Below are 17755 nucleotides of genomic sequence, written 5' to 3'. Positions count from 1 at the left end.
ATATTACCAAAATATGAAATATAACTACTGAGTTAAGTTATATAAAATACCAAGTAGACAAAGCTATTTAAGTCAAGATAGTGTTTACCTAGTGGGGGAGGTGGACAATAAGACCTGGAAGGGAGCACAGGGAGTTTTTCTGGGGTGCTAGTCATGTTCTGGTTCTTGATCTGAGTGTGTTCAGTTTGTTAGAATTCACTGAACTGTATGCTTATGATATATGCATTTTTAGTATGCATTATAATTAAAAAGTTTAAAAACAAAATAAAACTACATGCTAGAAAGAAAGCCCCTTTTCTTATGAGTATTGTAAAAAAATTTTAATTAAAAACAAGAAAGTGTTTACATATCAGTGCTTAAAAAAAGCAGTGCTCTTTTTAGAGAAGTCTTCCGGTTATTCAACTATAATTTATAATCATATCTTAGGCTAAATAACTAATGCAACATGACTTTATCCCATAGCAATCCACACAAAATTACTCTTAATGTGCACATAAACATGAATATGTAAAATTAACTAACTTGGAAGAAAACCCACCATTTTATGTATTGAAACCCAATTTCTCAACTGTTTTTCAAACAGGAATCCCCAAGAGAGCAGAAGCTTCAGTGGAAGTCCAGAGTGCTGTGGCTCAGTTTCATTGTCTCAGGTTCAGTTACTAAGGGGATAAGAAGTTTATGGTCTGCAGCTTACCTAAATGATAGCTTTGGGAGTACAGATTAGAAGGTGTGTTCACTACTTTCAAGTGTGAATCACCTGCTGCCACAGCATGGAATTGAATTGATAAGGGAACAACTGCCACCTTTAGGCATATGTAACATTTAATATGTTACATTCCTGTAACATAGGCTAGAGCTATGCTTAATTTGCCAATGCATAAAGTCAGAAATTAAATTTAAAAATTGTATTTCATATTTTAAAAATATACCACGGTGATGTCTCAAAGGGAAGAAAAAGAGTGCTTCCTCAGGGCAATCTTTTCTGTGTCTTAAATGTCAATTATCATAAAAACTTCCGGCTTCTACTCATAGATCTATTAATATATTCCTAAATTGGTTTTTGCCTTGACTTCAATGCCCTAGAAGTGTTTGGACAATGAATGCTCTTCTCCCCACCTTAGAAATTTGAAAACAATTGGTCAGTATTGAGTAGTTTTACGTTTCAGGGTGTGAAGAACAAATCAGTGCTGCATTTATAAAGCCCTTTATTCAAAAAGTGAAGCACAAGAGATTACAAGTCATCTCCTGGGGTCTCTATCTCTACCATCTGCAGGAGAATGAGAGTGTCTGTGTGAATCGTGAAACCAATCAGGGCTATTGCTCAAATGCTTTACCAAAGTGGCTCCCTACACATATAATCGCATATCAACTTGTATTCCACCTGACTGAAGAATACTTGGCTTTGTTGACCTTCTGTTCACTTAAGCTATTTATAGTCTGTCATATCTACTCGCCCTGTGCAATGATTGCAGCATCAGGCACTCCTTGTCACCTCTGTGAGACAGCTGATGCACATCCCATTATGATTTCCAGCTGAAGGTATTTTCCGTCACTGGATTTATAGTTTTTCTGCACTATGAGTTTTCTGATGTTTAATAAGATTTGATCTGTCTGTGAAGGCCTTCTGACACTGTGTGCAAGCATAAGCTTTCTTTCTTGTGTGAATTATCTGATGCATACTTAGTGTTGCTTTCTGGATGAAAGCTTTCCCACATTTACTGCATTCATAGTGTCTCTCTCCAGTATGAGATTTCTGATGGATAGAGAGGCGTGACTTCCAGGTGAAGGATTTTCCACAATCACTACATTTATAGGGTTTCTCTCTAGTATGGATTTTCTGGTGTGTTATGAGATTCGACCTGTCAGTGAAAGCCTTTCCACATTCAGCACATATGTTGGGTTTCTCTCCTGTGTGAATTTTTTGATGCACTCGGAGTTGTGACTTCTTTGTGAAGCATTTCCCACAGTCACTGCATGCGTAAGGCTTCTCTCCAGTATGAATTCTATGGTGTGCAATAAAGTGTGATTTTTGGATAAAGGCCTTCCCACATTCAGGACAAGCATAGGGTTTTTCTCCTGTATGGATTCTCTGATGTACACTGAGTGTTGATTTCTGGATAAAAGCTTTTCCACATTCATTGCATTCATAGTGTCTCTCTCCAATATGAGATTTCTGATGTATTTTGAGGCGTGACTTCCATATGAAGGCCTTTCCACAGCCATTGCATTTATAGGGTTTCTCTCCAGTATGAGTTTTCTGGTGTTTAATGAGATTTGACTGATCACTGAAAGCCTTCCCACATTCGGCACACATATATGGCTTCTCTCCAGTATGAGTTTTCTGATGTGTAGTGAGATTTGTCCTATGAGTAAAGACCTTTCCACATTCTGTGCATATATAAGGTTTTTCTCCTGTATGAATTCTTTGATGCACATGCAGCTGTGATTTCTTAATGAATGATTTTCCACAGTCACTGCATTCATAAGGTTTTTCTCCAGTATGAATTCTCTGATGTGTATTGAAATGGGATTTCTGGATGAAGGCCTTTCCACATTCAGTGCATATATAGGGTTTTTCTCCTGTGTGAATTCTCTGATGCATCCTGAGTGCTGATTTTCTTGTGAAGGCTTTCCCGCATTCACTGCATGCATAGTGTTTCTCTCCAGTATGAGTTTTCTGATGTATACTGAGGTCAGAGTTCTGAGAAAATCCTCTTCCACATTCATTGCATTCATAAGGTTTTTCTCCTGTATGAATTCTCATATGTCTAAAGAGATATGATCTATGGAAAAAGGCTTTTCCACATTCACTGCATTTATAGGGTTTCTGCCCAGTATGAATTTTCTGATGTGTAATGAGGTTTGACCTGAGGGTAAAAGCCTTCCCACATTGAATACATATAAAAGGTTTCTCTCTTGTGTAAACACTTTGAGGTACCTCAATTTGTGGCTTCTGAATGAAGATATTCTCATCCTTATTGCATTCATGAGATTTTTCTCCAGCATGAATTATCTGATGCTCAAAAAGATGTGACTCCTGGGTAAAGGTATTCACATATTCAGTACATACATAAAGTTTCTCTCCAGTATGAATTTTCTGATGGGTGAGAACTTGTTTGTGGTCAAGATGTTTTTCACATTGATTAAGTTCATAGGAGTTTGCTCCTCTATTAGCATTCTCATTCTTAGTAAAGGAAGAGCTATGTGCAAAATTGTTACCATTTCCAAAAATCTTATCAAAGTTCTTTGTTGCATTGCTTTTATTGTGGTTATGTAAATTTAAAGTATGCATCAAACTTTTTCCAAATGTATCAAAGTTATGGAGTCTTTTAATTGAAGGAACAAGCCTGGTACTCACATGAATTATTTTTTCAATATTTTTATATTCATAGCCACTCTCCTTAGTCAATATTTTCACATGACTTAAAGGGTTATTTTGGTTTTCTTGATTTCTTTCTAGCTGGTCATTACCTTGCCACAGTTCTTCTATAATGGAACACAATGAATCTTTTCCTATGGATTGACCAATTTTCTCACAGTGGAATGAAACTTCTCCAGAAATTCTCTGTTGTTGAGTTTGCCCAAAACCCTCATCTAAAAAGAAAGAAAAAAAATGAAAATGACTTCAGAACAGTTATCATGAAGCTTGGACAGGATGAACAAAAAAATAGAAGAGTCCATATAATAGAAGAGTCCATAAAAATTCTTCTAGAATACTTAATATATGCAAAACAATTATATACCATTTATGATGTACCAGATACTATTTCCAAGTGTTTTACACAAAATAGCTCATTTAATCTTCACTAAACCCTAATGGGTAGCTATCATTATCAATCATGTTTTACAGATGAGAGAACAGAAGCACAGAGAAGTTATGTAACTTGCTGAAGATTAAATAGCTAAATAAGTAAGAGATGGGGTTTGAACCTTGGGAATCCATATCCACTATGTAGGAAGTCAGGACAGTGAGTAGGGTAATCAGAAGACGAAACTGAAGTCTGTTATGGGTGAAGAATGAAAGGAAGAAATATTTCAGAATGCATGTCCTTATTATACATTAGCTCTAAAAAATAATCTCTCTGCTTCCTTTTGTTTTTCCCTCTGAACTATTATGAGCATCTCCATTAAATTTATAGTCCTCAAATACCAATTCCTCTATGTCTACAGGAAAAATATATGCTTTCAACAAGTGTCAAATAAGGTAAGCCATCCATCTATGGTAGAAACTGTAAGCCATCCACCAGTATCTATTCACCTCTTCTTTTATAGAAATAGAACATAGCTGGACTTTACCTTTATCAGTCTCACTTCGTTCTTACCAGTAGAGTGTGAGCAGAAGTGACATTTGCTGCACCTAGGCCAGGCCTTAAGACAGTGGGCAAATCTCCATTTCTCCCTTCCCCAGCCCAGAGGACTCAACAATGATCCAACATCAACCAACCCAGCTGACAACAATGGCATAGGAGATGGCAGAGCAATAACTTGGAACATGGTTCCTGAATAACCCAACAGGATCAGAGCTGATTTGTTGAATGGACCTATTCACATGAGAATGCTTATGTAAGAGAGGATATAGCTATATTAAGCTTGTTGCTTTGCTCCTCTGTGCATATTCAAAATTTATTGCCCTTGATTATCAGCTGTAATTTCAGTACACTTCTGGGGAGGTATATAAATGAATGTCTGTTATGAATGTATAAAGCAGATATGGTACCACTCATACTGATACTCAGTTTGGCACAATTCTGTTACAACATAAAGAATTAACACACAAAGTCTGACATTATTAACATTTCATGCAGTTATCTTCCCTTTCTAAATATAATCTATGGTCTTTTGAATTCCTCTGAGCATACACTTGAAGAATCCTTCTGGAAGAGAACAAAGTACCTTCCTCTGACTATCTCCCCAAATTCAATACATTTAAGTTTAATAAATATTCTCCATGCTTTGCTTCAGAAAAATTGAAGAATAAGTGCTCCAGTTATCAATTTATTGCCTTTTAACCCCGAATCACACTTCCTTGCCCACTCTACAAAAATGGATCTGAGTCTCTTTTCCTTTGGTAGCTGGCATGATGTTGAACCTTATCAACAAGGGGTGATGGAGAAACACTGGAAGAAGGGGTTTTGCTTCCTGGTTCTAGTGAGCTCACTCAGCATGCTCCTCCAGCAAGGGCAACTTGTTTAGCACCAGGCTCCAGAAGTGCGGCGGCTTCAGCAGCATCTGGCTCCTGATACACATGCAGTTTCCCAGGCACCCAGATCTTGACTTCTTTAGCACCCAACTCCTGCTGCTCCTATGGCTTCCCAAGAACCCAGCTTCTGCAATTCTTTGCAGCCAGAAGCACCCAGCACTTCTGGCACTCCTCTCAGATGATTTGCAGTGGAATATTTCCAATGAAACACTGCCCCATGATCAGCTTTTTCTGGAACCGGAGGACAGATTTCCAGCAAGTTTCACCAGTGCAGCACAACAGCAACTCTTCTGCCATGCCATGAGCTGTGGATATGCCCTCCCTATAAGGTCTGTATTCATCTGTAGGAAGCAGAGGAGGCTCTTCTTTGGGTGTTCCTTCACAGCCCTTGAGGTACTCTCACACACTAATCTGCTATTTCTTTATTCATTAGAGTTCTCTTTACTCTTACTGGCTAATCCCTTATTACTTCAATCCCACAACAGTCAATAATTAATGTTAAACTTCTCCTGTTCAAATTAGTATGTAGTTTCTTTCCCCGATTAAGCCCCAAGTTGTGCAATAAGAAACTGGCTTTCTTTCTTCAGTGTAAGAATGGATTTTAAAAAAATTCTTTTTTCACTATGGTTTATCATAGGATATTGAATATAGTTCCATGTGCTATACAGTAAGACCTTGCTGTTTTTCCATCCTATATATAATAGTTTGATCTGCTAATCACAAACTCCCAGTCTACCCCTCCTCCACCTGGCAACCACAAGTATGTTCTCTATGTCTGTGAATCTGAGAAGTAGGCTCTTAATTCTGGGACCTTTCTAAAAACATACAAGTAAAAGCCTTAGGGGCCTACCTGATGGCTCAGATGTAAAGAATCCACCTGCAATGCAGGAGACACATATTTGATCCTTGAGTTGGGGAGATCCCCTGGAGAAAGGAATGGCTACCCACTCCAGTATTCTTACCTAGAGAACTCCATAGACAGAGGAGATTGGCAGGCTACAGTTCATGGGTTTGCAAAGAGTCAGACATGATTGAGCAACTAACACTTCACACAAAAGCCTCAGTTATTACACGGCCTAAAATCCTATGTTTTCCCTGAGTTCCTGTGGGATGGAGGATGAGAAAAAAGAAAGAGACATACATTCTGGAGTACTTAAGAGCCATTTCATGAAATAGTGAAATCTGATCACAAGGTGAAAATGTATCATCTGGATAGAGAGAGCACAGAGTAGGATCAGATTAGGGAAACACTATCAAATATGGCAGACATCAAGAAAACATTAAAAATGTACAGCAAAAGAATTAACAAAATGAAGAGACAACCTCTGGAATGGTAGAAGATATTTACAAATCATATATCTGATAAAGAGTTAATAGGCAAAATATATAAAGAACACACACAGCTCAACAGTAAAAAAGCAAAAACAAAAAACCAAACAAAACAATTAAAATGGGCAGAGAAACTGAATAGACATTTTTCCAAAGAATCTGTGCAAATGACCAATAGCTACATGAAAAGGTGCTCAATATCAGTAATCCTTAGGGAAATGAAAAGTCAAAACCGCAATGGATATCACTTCACATCTATTAGAATGGCCATTATCAAAAAGATAAGCAATAGCAAGTGTTGGCAAAGAGGTGGAGAAAAGGGAACCCTTGTGCACTGTTGGTGCAGCCACTGTGAAAAACAGTATGGAGGCGCCTCAAAAAATTCAGAGAAAACCCACAATTCCACTTCTGGGCACATATTCAGAGGAATTGAAATCAGGATCTTTTAGAGATATCTGCTCTCCCATGTTCATTGCAGCATTATTCACAACAGCAAGATATGAAAACAACCCAAGTGTCTGTCAACACTGAATGGATAAAGATGTGGTGTACATATACAATGGAATATTACTAATATCATACATGAAAATGAAGGACATTGTGCCATTTGCTACAACTTGGCTGAATGTTGAGGGCATCATGCTAAGTGAAATAAGTCAGACAAAGACAAATATTGCATGGTATTATCACTTGTATATAGAATCTATAAAAGCCAGACTCAGAGAAACAGAGTCGAGTAGTGGTTCCTGAGGACTGGAGGGTGGAGAGAATGGGGAGATACTGGTCAAAGAGCACCAACTTCCAGTTACGAGATAAACAAGTTCTGGGAACCTATTGTGCAGCATAGGGAGTATAGATAATGACATTGCATCATAAACTTGCATGTTGCCTAGAGAGTAGATCTTAAATGTTTTTACCACAAAAAAGAAATAGTAACTGCAATAAGATGGAAGTGGCAGCTAACCTTATGGCGGTAATCAATTTGCAATATATAAATATATCAAATCATTTATATATCTGAATTGAAAAAGTTGATAATATCAAGATGCTAATTACCTCTAAACTGATTAAATTTAATCACAATCAAAACTCACTTTCATAGCAACAAAAAAATGACTATAAAATTCAAATGGATATACAAAGTACTTACAGTAGCCAAACAAATTTGAAAGAGAAGAACAAACTTGGAGGACTAATACTACATGATTTAAAATTTATTATATAGCTACAGTAATCAAGACTGTGTGGGAATGGTGTAAATACAGATGAATACTTCAGTGGAACAGAATGAAGAGTCTAGCAAGAGACCCACACACATATGACAACTGATTATCAATAAAAGTGCAAAGGCATTTCAGTTGAAAGGATGGTTTTTAAGTAAATGATGCTGAAATGATTGAATAGCTATGTGCAAAAACAAAAAACAAACACAAAACTTTGATCCATACTTTAAATCACATACAAAAACTAATGCAAAATGAATCATAGAACTAAATGTAAAACCTAATTTTTCTGTGACCTTGGATTAGGTGAAGATTTCTTAGATGCAATACCAAAAGCACAATCCATAAAACAAGAAAAAAGATAAATTAGACTTTGTTAAAATTTTAAATGCCTCATGAAAGATATTGATAAGCAAATAAAAAGAAAAAATTTGCAAAACACATATCTGATAAATAACTTTTATCCTGAATATATAATGAACTTTAAAACTCAACAATAAGAAAACAATGTTTCCTATAGAAACTAGGCAAATGATTTATAAAAACACTTCACCAAAGAAGATATATAGATGTCAAATATTAGATATTATGGAAATGCTAATTAAAACCTCAGTAAGATACAACTATCTTACTGTTAGAATGGCTAAAATTTTTTAAATGGACAATTCCAAGTGCTGGTGAGAATGTAGATCAACTGAAACTCTCATACATAGCTAGTTAGAATTTAAAATTGTATAGTCACTTTGGAAAACAATTTGGCAGTTTTAATAAAGTTAACATATACTTACTATACAACCCAGCAGTCTGACTCACAGATATTTACTCAAGTGAATGAAATCTCATCATCACATAAAATATGTAAACATATTTATAGCACTTTTATTCATTATCACCCAAACTGGAAACTATCCAAATATCCTTCAGATCATTGAAGATGGCAGAGTAGAAGGGTGTACGCTCATCTCCTCCTGTGAGAGCACTGAAATCACAACTAGCTGTTAAACAATCATCGACAGGAGGACACTGGAACCCACCAAAAGAGATATTCCATGTCCAAAAACAAAGAAGCCACAACAAGATGGTAGAGGGATTGCAATCATGATAAAAATCAAATCTTATACCCACCAGGTGAGCAACCCACAAGCTGGAGAACAATAATACCAAAGAAGCTCTCTCACTGTTGTGAAGGTTCTGAGCCCCATGTCAGGCTTTCCAGCCTGGGATCTGGCAAAGGGACTAGGAATCCCCAGAGAATCTCACATTGAAGGGCAGTGGGATTTGATTACAGGACTTCCACAGGACTGGGGGAAACAGATTCCACTCTTGGAAGGCACACACAAAATCCTGTATACAGCAGGACTCAGTGGAAAGGAGCAGTGACCCCACAGGAGACTGAACCAGACATACCTGCTAGTGTTGGGGGATCTCCTCTGGAGGTGTGGGTCGGCAGTGGCTTTCTACAGGGATGGGGGCACTGGAAGTAGCAGTCCTGGGAGTTGCCCCTTGGTGTGAACCCTCTTGGGAGTTTGGCATTCGCCCTACCATAGAGCCTGTAGACTCTAGGGCTGGGTCACCACAGGCCAAACAACTACCAGGAGGGGAGCACAGCCCCCACCCATCAGCAGGCAACTGGATTAAAGTTTTACTGAGCATAGCCTGCCCACCAGAGCAAGACCCAGTTTTTCCCACCACCAGTCCTTCCCATCAGGAAGCTTGCACAAGCCTCTTAGCCTCATCCACTGGAAGGCAGACAGAAGAAACAGAACTACAGTACTGAAGCCTCCAGAATGAAAACCACAATCACAGAAAGTTAATCAGAAATGAAAAGGCACAGGATTATCTCCCAGATGAAGGAACAAGATAAAACCCCAGAAAAACAACTAAACAAAGTGGAGATAGGCAACCTTCCAGAAAACGAATTCAGAATAATGATAGTAAAGATGATCCAGGATCATCCAGGATTTTGGAAAAAGAATGGAGAAGATACAAGAAATGTTTACCAAAGACCTAGAAGAACTAAATAACAAACAGAGATGAACAACACACTAGAAGGAATCAATATAGAATAACTGGGACAGAAGAATGGATAAGTGACCTGGAAGACAGAATGGTAGAAATCACTGCCACAAATATAGAAATATAGAAAAAAGAATACAGAAAAAGAATGAAAAGAAATGAAGACAGCCTAAGAGACCTCTGGGACAACATTAAACACACCAACATTCACAATACAGAGTCTCAGAAAGAGGAGAGAGAGAAAGAACCCATGAAAATATTTGAAGAGATATAACTGAAAACTTCCCTAACATGGGAAAGGGAATAGTCAACCAAGTCCAGGAAGCACAGAGAATCCCAAGCAGTTAACCCAAGGAGGAACACACCAAGACACATACTAATCAAACTGACAAATACCCGTCAGTTGGTAAATGGATGAACTGTGGTACATCCATGCTATGGAATACTACTCAGCAATAAAAAGGAATCAAGCTATGGAAAACATAACAGTAGGAGTAAGTTTTGAATGCATCATGCTAAGTAAAAGAAGCCAGGCTCAAAAAGCTTCATACTGTATGATTCCATTTATATGACATTCTTAAAAAGGCAAAACTACAGAAACAGAAAAGAGATCAGTATTTTCCAGGTCTGTAAGCAGTGGGAAGGAGTGACACAATAAAGGACCTGAGATAATTTTTGTTCTATATCTTGATTATCGTGGTGGTTACATGATTGTATGCATTTGTCAAAACTCATATAACTATTATTATTATTATTTTATTTTGTCCACACTCTGAGGCTTGTGGGATTTTTATTCCCTGACCAGGAATCGAACTCAGGCCTTCAGCAGTGAAAGCATTGGGTCCTAGCCACTGAACTGTCAGGGAATTCCCCAAAACTCATAGAATTATTAATAAAAATAGACCTCACAGAATCATAAGATATGTTAAAAGTGGAGTTGCACAAAGGTTATACAAAACATTCAGACACACGTTTGAATTGGAAATACATGACCATGTTTTTTGTCTTTTTGAATGAACAGTTATATGTGAATAATATTAGGTTTTTTTTCATAAAGCTAATGTCAAAATAAAAACATTTAAGGCAATGAAATCTGTCATTAGTATTTGAAGTGAACTAATAAAAAGAATGGAATCAGCAACTATAATCAGTAATAGAAAAATTATAATCCAGGCATAAGAAAATATGGAGCTGGTTTTGGATGAAACTCAGAGGGTAACAGGCAGGAAGGCTAGGGGTCTCCAAACGGAGGAAATAGGCTGCAAGTGTCAGACATTTTTTAATCTCTGTCTTAAGCTGCAAGAGGAAACAAACTACAAATGTCAGGGTTTTTTCCCCTTTCTATACAAATTTAAATCTGCCTGCAGTGCAGGAGACCCGGGTTCGATCCCTGGGTTGGGAAGATCCCCTGGAGAAGGAAATGGCAACCCACTCTAGTATCCTTGCCTGGAAAATCTCATGGACAGAGGAGCCTGGTGGGCTGCAGTTCATGGGGCTGCAAAGAGTTGGGCATGACTGAGTGACTGACACACATACAAATTTAAAAGCGGGTGTCTTTTAAAATTCTGTGCTGCCATGACAACACCTGGTTCCACCTGAACTTAACTTTTCTCAAACTTTGAGCTTATGGAAATATTTTTCTTTAGCTATGTTAATGAATGCATTTACCCTAGACTCTGTCTTTCTTCAAGTCAGTTCCGCCTAAGCCTCAGAACCGACTTGACAAACCAATATGTTTTACTCATGCAAATGTTCTGTTAAGCTATGTTAATGAGACTACGTCTTTGCTTGGAAACCTGCCTTTCTTCAAGATTCATGTCAGTTGTTTTATGGCCCAGGACAACTCACCTTGTGCCAATATTATCTCAAAATGCATGTTGTGGGTGAGGGGCCTGGTGCCAGTCTCTGAGTTTTGAGACATTTCCTTTCTCTAATTAGCAGCCTGCTCAGTTTAGCTCAGTCTCTCAGTCATGTCTGACTTTTTGCTAGTAGCTACATAACTTCTGGCTAAAGACTAGAAGCTTTCTCTATCTCTTTTATATTTTATTAAAACTTTATCACACAAAAGCTCTGAGTGATCAAGCCTCATCACAGGCCCTGGATTGAATTTCTCTCCTCTGGAGGCCAAAAATCCTGGCATCTTTAACGGCTCAGCAACAACCTTTCAGAACAAAGAAGATGGATTGAGAACTAAAAATATTTGCAAAAATGAAAAAGCAATAGGAACTGTAGAGTGATTAATTTTAAATGACTGAAAGATTTAAGAAACATTGACAGAATGTGACAAAAGTTGAAAAGTGAGAAGGGCTTCTGATATATGAGGTAATGATTTCAATTTCTAATATATTGAGTAGTAAGAGAAACATCTCAAGGGAACTTTCTGAGTAGCTAAATATAGTGCTAAAAAGTACTAGGGAAAAAAAGACTTGAGATGTCAAAAACAGAATTATCAGAATTTCAGGATGGATGAATCCTTGCATATATATAAGACTGGTGAACAGTAGACAGTCTTCATGGGGAAATCTCATTTATGAGGATAATGAGGAGATGCCTGGAAAAGTGGGAAAATAAAAAAAAAAAAAAAACTGGATGCAAATCAGTGTGAACCAGAGTAAATTTAATCAAAACAAGGGGAAGATGAGCAAGGTCACTCAAAGGAGCGAAACTCAAGAGACCACAACAGGTCAGTGATGAAATGCTCAAACTAAGTACTGGAGAAATGAGAAATAAAAAATGAGATTCCACTTTATACCCATTGTTGGCCAAAAAATGAGAAACATTCAGGATGAGAATATACAATGATCTCAGGCAAACCCTCTTTTCTATACATCCCTGAGAAAATCTCACACTCTATAAAGGAAAATTTGTGTAGAAATGTATTGTAGAATTGTTTGTCTTAGATGGGCATTAATGAAAACCTAGGTTCCACCACTGGACGAATGGTTCAGTAAGATGTGGTACTGGCACACTGTGGAATACTATGCAGCATAGTGTTCTACTGTAAAAGACCCAGATGCTGGAAAAGATTGAAGACAAAAGGAAAAAGGGGTTGGCAGAGGATGAGATGGTTAGATAGCATCACCAACTCAATGGACATGAATCTGAGCAAACTCCAGGAGATAGTAAAGGACAGGAGAGTCTGGCATGATGCGGTCTATGGGGTCACAAACTTAGCGGCTGAGCAACAACCACAAGTAAACTCATACTTTAGGCTTTAAGAGAATACCACACAAATTCAAAGATCAAATACATTAGATCTGTTACCAGTGGGAGGAGGCATAAGGAATGGATATGAGGAATTAGAATAAAAGGGAAGAAAAATTAAAATACCTGAATGTACAAGGAAAGAACCTAAGATAAGAGGGTGGGAGTGGAGTAGGAAGAATAAAAGATCCCAGGTAAAATAGTTTCCCAGGTGACACTAGTGATAAAGAATCCACTTGCAATGCAGGAGACATAAGAGACACAGGTTCAATCCCTGGGTCGGGAAGATCCCCTAGAGAAGGAAATGGCTACCCACTCCAGTAAGATGGGGTGCTATATATGTGCTGGTACAGAGGGTACAGAGGTTAGAGACAGCTCTTTTATCAAAAAGCAAAGAAGACAGTGGATATTGGTGAGGGTCATACTTGGGAGTTGGCCCTCGGGTATTAAAGGGGCTTCTGTCAACTCTCTCCAAGTGACTGCAAAAGTTTAGAGCCTTCAAGACAGGTTATCTTCAGAGCCTTTCAAAGGTTGATCAGCCTCTCCTAGAAAAACAGATCCACTCCACATCCCCCATTTTCTCAGGTTACACTCACTCACCTGAGCAGCTGTGATGTGGAGTTTCTTTCTCCAATGTCCATGATCCCTCTCCTTGCTCCAGTCTGAAGATGACCTCTGGTTTGGGAACTTGGTAACCTGTGAACAGGACATGATACAGGATTGGTTCCCATTAATTGGGTTTCTAGGCCTTTCAACCACGTTTCTATTTGTTCTTCAGGAAAGTAATCCCATTCCCTGGGAATAGAGTAATAATCACAGAAGTGTAAAAGGACTGAAGAATCTCAGGCAAATCAAAGATGACACCGTTACACACTTCAGATGCCCCAGAGCTTTCAGCAGCAGAGAATGGAGGCAGCCTCTCTGAGGCCCCCAGAAAGTGCATAGGGCAGCTGTGCTTACCCACTGCACACAGGTGGCTGTAGGTCTCCAGTGTCACATCCCAGTACAGGCGCCGCTGAACAGGGTCCAAATGCTGCCACTCCTCCTGGCTGAAGTCCACAGTGACATCCTCGAATGACACCTGTAAAAATACAGTCCCATTCAAGATGACATGGTGAGCACTGGGCGATGGAGGAAGAGGACTAGGAAGTTAGTTGTTTTTAAGGATATTTACCATAATGTATCATGTAGGCTTTTCACTCAGCACCCAGTTTTGCATTTTATTTTGTGAGAGAAAAACACACTAAAGTATCTAGACATTTGCTATGTATTACATTCATTCATTTATTTATTCAGTCCCTGTTTTTTCAAAAATAAGGATTAAAATAGGCTCCCTTTAAGTCCTCAAGTTAATGTAGGAACTATATACATAATACATTTACTGGTTGATTGTGTGCCAGCCAATGGCAATATAGAATTGACTAAAATAAAAAACAACTTGAAAAAAAAAATTTGGACAACCAACATAAGAAGATATAAAGGGGTCTAAAAGGCATTTCAAAGAAATGTATTGAGGGGAAAAGCAAAACAATAAAACCTTTAATAGGTAACAGGAAAAAAAAACATAGATGAATATCTTTATGATCTTGGATTGTGGAAAATAATTCTCAAACAGGATGCAAAAAACACTAACCATAAAGAAAAGATTGATATCTGTCTATAATAAAGTTTAAAATTTCTATTTTTAAAAAAGACCATATTATAAGAGAAAAAAAGGAAAATCCACCAAATAGAAGATATCTCCAGTAAATATTACTGACAAAGGGCTCCTATCTAGAGAAATGTAAAGAACTCTTAGAAACCAATTTTTGAAAAAGAGGCCACCTAGTAGAAAAGTGGGCAAAAGATTTGAACAAGCATTTTATGAAAAAAGAAATGCAAGGCATTAATAAACATAAAAAGAGTTCAACCTCCTTAGTAACCAGAGAATGTACATTCAAGTAATGAGTTACCATTACACAACTTCTACAATGTCTTCAATGAAGAAGACTGGCAATATCAAGGATGTGGAGAAAAAGTAATTGGTACAGCCACTGTGGAAAACAGTTCCTGAAAAAACTAAAAACAGAACTACCAAATGATTCAGCAGTTCCACTCCTGGGTATATATCCAAAGAAAATGAAAACACTAATTTGAAAACATATGTGTGCTCCAATGTTCATAGCAGCACTATTTACAATATCCAGGGCATAGAGGCAACCCAAGTGTTCATCTGCAGAGGAATGGATAAAGAAGATGTAGTGTATATATATATATATATATATATATATATATATATACACACACACACAATGGAATACTACTCAACCATAAAAAAGAATGGAATTCTGCCATTTGCAACAACATGAATGGACTTGGAGGGTATTAGGCTAAGTGAAGTAAGTCAGACAGAGAAAGCCAAATACTGTATGATATCACGTATATGTGGAATCTAAAAAAACAAACTAGTGAATATAACAAAAACAGAAACAGACTCACAAACATAAAGAACAAACAAGTGGTTACTGGTGGGGAGAGAGGTGAGGAGGGGCAAAGTGATGGAGGCGTATATTGGTATGACCACATTGGAAAGCATTTTGGCTTCACCTGGTAATGTTGAAGCATGCATACAAAAGGACACAGTGATTCCATCCATGGAAATATGCTCAACTGGAATATTTGCTCATGTGCAACAAGAGGCATGTCCAAGAGTATTTACAGCAGCATTATTCAAAATGTATGTAATATTTCATGATAAAAAGTTTTAAGTTAACAGTAACATAATAGTATCTGCTTTCTTTGTGGGAAAATATCAAGGATATTTTCTTAGTTGCTTTTACCTGCATAATCTCTAACCATATACCACACGCCCACCAACTAATCAAGACTGGTTTTTTGGTTAGGGAGATCTGTAGGATTGGGAGAGAGAACCATGTGAATGTATTACTTATTTAAAAAATAAGCTAAAAATTACCCATGGGTCCAAAATGGAATAGACAGAATTCTGCCTATTTCTGGTACTAAGTACAGCTATGATCTCTGGACATTACATGTTAAACGAAGACTATCAGTTGGAGAGACTTGGTTAGGGACCTTGGAACCTGAGGAGTGACACAGTGGTGATTTCCCTGAGTTTTCTTTTTGTTCCATGTGTCTTGGACTTGGTGATGGAGAATTTGGCAATCCAGAATGCCAAATGGTGCAGATAAAAAACAGCCTCAAGAAAGTCTGCTCTCTCTAGCCGAAGTACCAGGAAAGGGGCAATGTAACAAGGGAGAAAAATTTAGATAATTACTGCCCCATCCCCATTCCCATCAGTACAGGCTAAACAGGGAGTCCTGGTTTTCATCCCTGCCTGGGAATAATGAGGCCCCTCTCTGACAGTGTAAATTTAGGCCACTGTAAATTTGGGGGGGGGGTCCTGAACTTCTATCCCCAACCCAGTAATGAGGTGCCTTTTTTGTCTCCCCACCAGGATGGTGAAAGAGATAGTCTGGTGCGGAGCATGAAATTCCACATCCACCCAGCAGCAGCAAGATGCTTGTCCCCTCTGGGGCGTCAAAGGAGGCCAAGTAGGGACCTGAACTTCCACCTCCACCTGGCAGTAAAAAGGAGATTCTCCTTTTTTTTTTTTTTTTGTAGAACAGTATTGGAGGGAGCTTGGTAAAAAATAGGATTTAAATAGTATCCAGAATCTCAGAGTTCCCAAAATATCCAGGACATAACTGAAAATCAGGCATCATGTGAAGAAGCAGGAAAATCTCAACTGGAATGAGAAAAGGCTGAGATGGCACAGATGTTAGAGTTATCAACAATTGTAAAGTAGCCACCATAAAAATGCTTCAATGTATTTAAATGCAAAAATAGTCTCATAATAAAAAAGGATATAAAGAAGAACAGAATGAAAATTTTAGAACTGAAAAATATAACTAAAATTTTAATACTCAATGGATGAGCTCAACAACAGAATAGAGAGGACAGAGGAAAGAATTAGAGAACTTGATAAAACAATAGAAATGATCCAATCTGAAGAACAAAAAGAAAATTGATGGGAAAAAATGAGCAGAGCCTCAGGGAAATCTGAGACTATAAAAAAAGATCTGGCATTCATGTCATCAGAGTCCCGGGAAGAGGAGAAAGTACGGGGCTGAAAAATGTTTGAAAAAATTATAGCTGAAAATTTCTCAAATTTTGTAAAAGATATAAACAGAGTTTCAAGATGTTGAGCAAACCCCAAAAGGATAAGCCAAAGAAATTATACCAAGACACATTATAGTCAAACTTCCGAAAACTTAAAGACATAGAAAGAATCTTGAAGTCAGCAAGAGAGAAATGATACCTTACCTATAGGGGAAAAATACATTGACGGCATCTGAAACCATGGTAGAGAGAGGTGGCACAACATTTTTCAAGTGCTGAAAGAAAAGAACTGTCCACTCTGAGTTTCATACCTGGCAAAATTATCCTTAAGAAGTGAAATATCATGGCAAATAAATACATGAAAAGATGCTTAGCATCATTAATTATCAAGGAAATGCAAATCAAAACTACAATGAGATACTAGCTCATACTCACTAGGATGGCTAGATCCAAAAACTCAGATAATAACAAGTGCTGGTGAGGATGTGGAGAAATTGAAAACTTCACACACTGCTGGTGGGAATGTAAACTAATGTGGCTGCTTTAGAAAACAGTCTGGCAGTTCTTCAAATGATGAAACAGAAATTCTACTCCTAGGTGTATGTATACTTGAGATAAACGAAAATATATGCCCACATAAAAATGTTTACAGGCAGTATTACTT

The 17755-nt window shown here is 37.8% G+C and overlaps 1 protein-coding gene across 5 annotated transcripts in view; it reads right to left on the bottom strand.

Annotated features, from left to right (window-relative positions):
- Window positions 1-1188: 1188 nt before the first annotated feature.
- Window positions 1189-17755, bottom strand: part of ZNF41 (zinc finger protein 41) — a 42173-nt gene continuing 25606 nt past the window's right edge. For all 5 annotated transcript variants that reach the window (XM_070291702.1, XM_070291704.1, XM_070291703.1 and 2 more), the window contains 3 exons: window positions 13933-14053; window positions 13573-13668; window positions 1189-3594 (listed from right to left, as the gene is read on the bottom strand). In XM_070291702.1, coding sequence (XP_070147803.1) covers window positions 1559-3594; window positions 13573-13668; window positions 13933-14053 — 2253 coding nt within the window. In that variant the 3' untranslated portion in view covers window positions 1189-1558. The remainder of the gene's footprint in view (window positions 3595-13572; window positions 13669-13932; window positions 14054-17755) is intronic.

Source organism: Ovis canadensis, chromosome X (genome assembly GCF_042477335.2).
Source record: "Ovis canadensis isolate MfBH-ARS-UI-01 breed Bighorn chromosome X, ARS-UI_OviCan_v2, whole genome shotgun sequence".
Classification (NCBI taxonomy): Eukaryota; Metazoa; Chordata; class Mammalia; order Artiodactyla; family Bovidae; genus Ovis; species Ovis canadensis.
The sequence above is the reverse complement of the archived record's forward strand: the minus strand, read 5'-3'. Positions and strand labels throughout refer to the sequence as shown.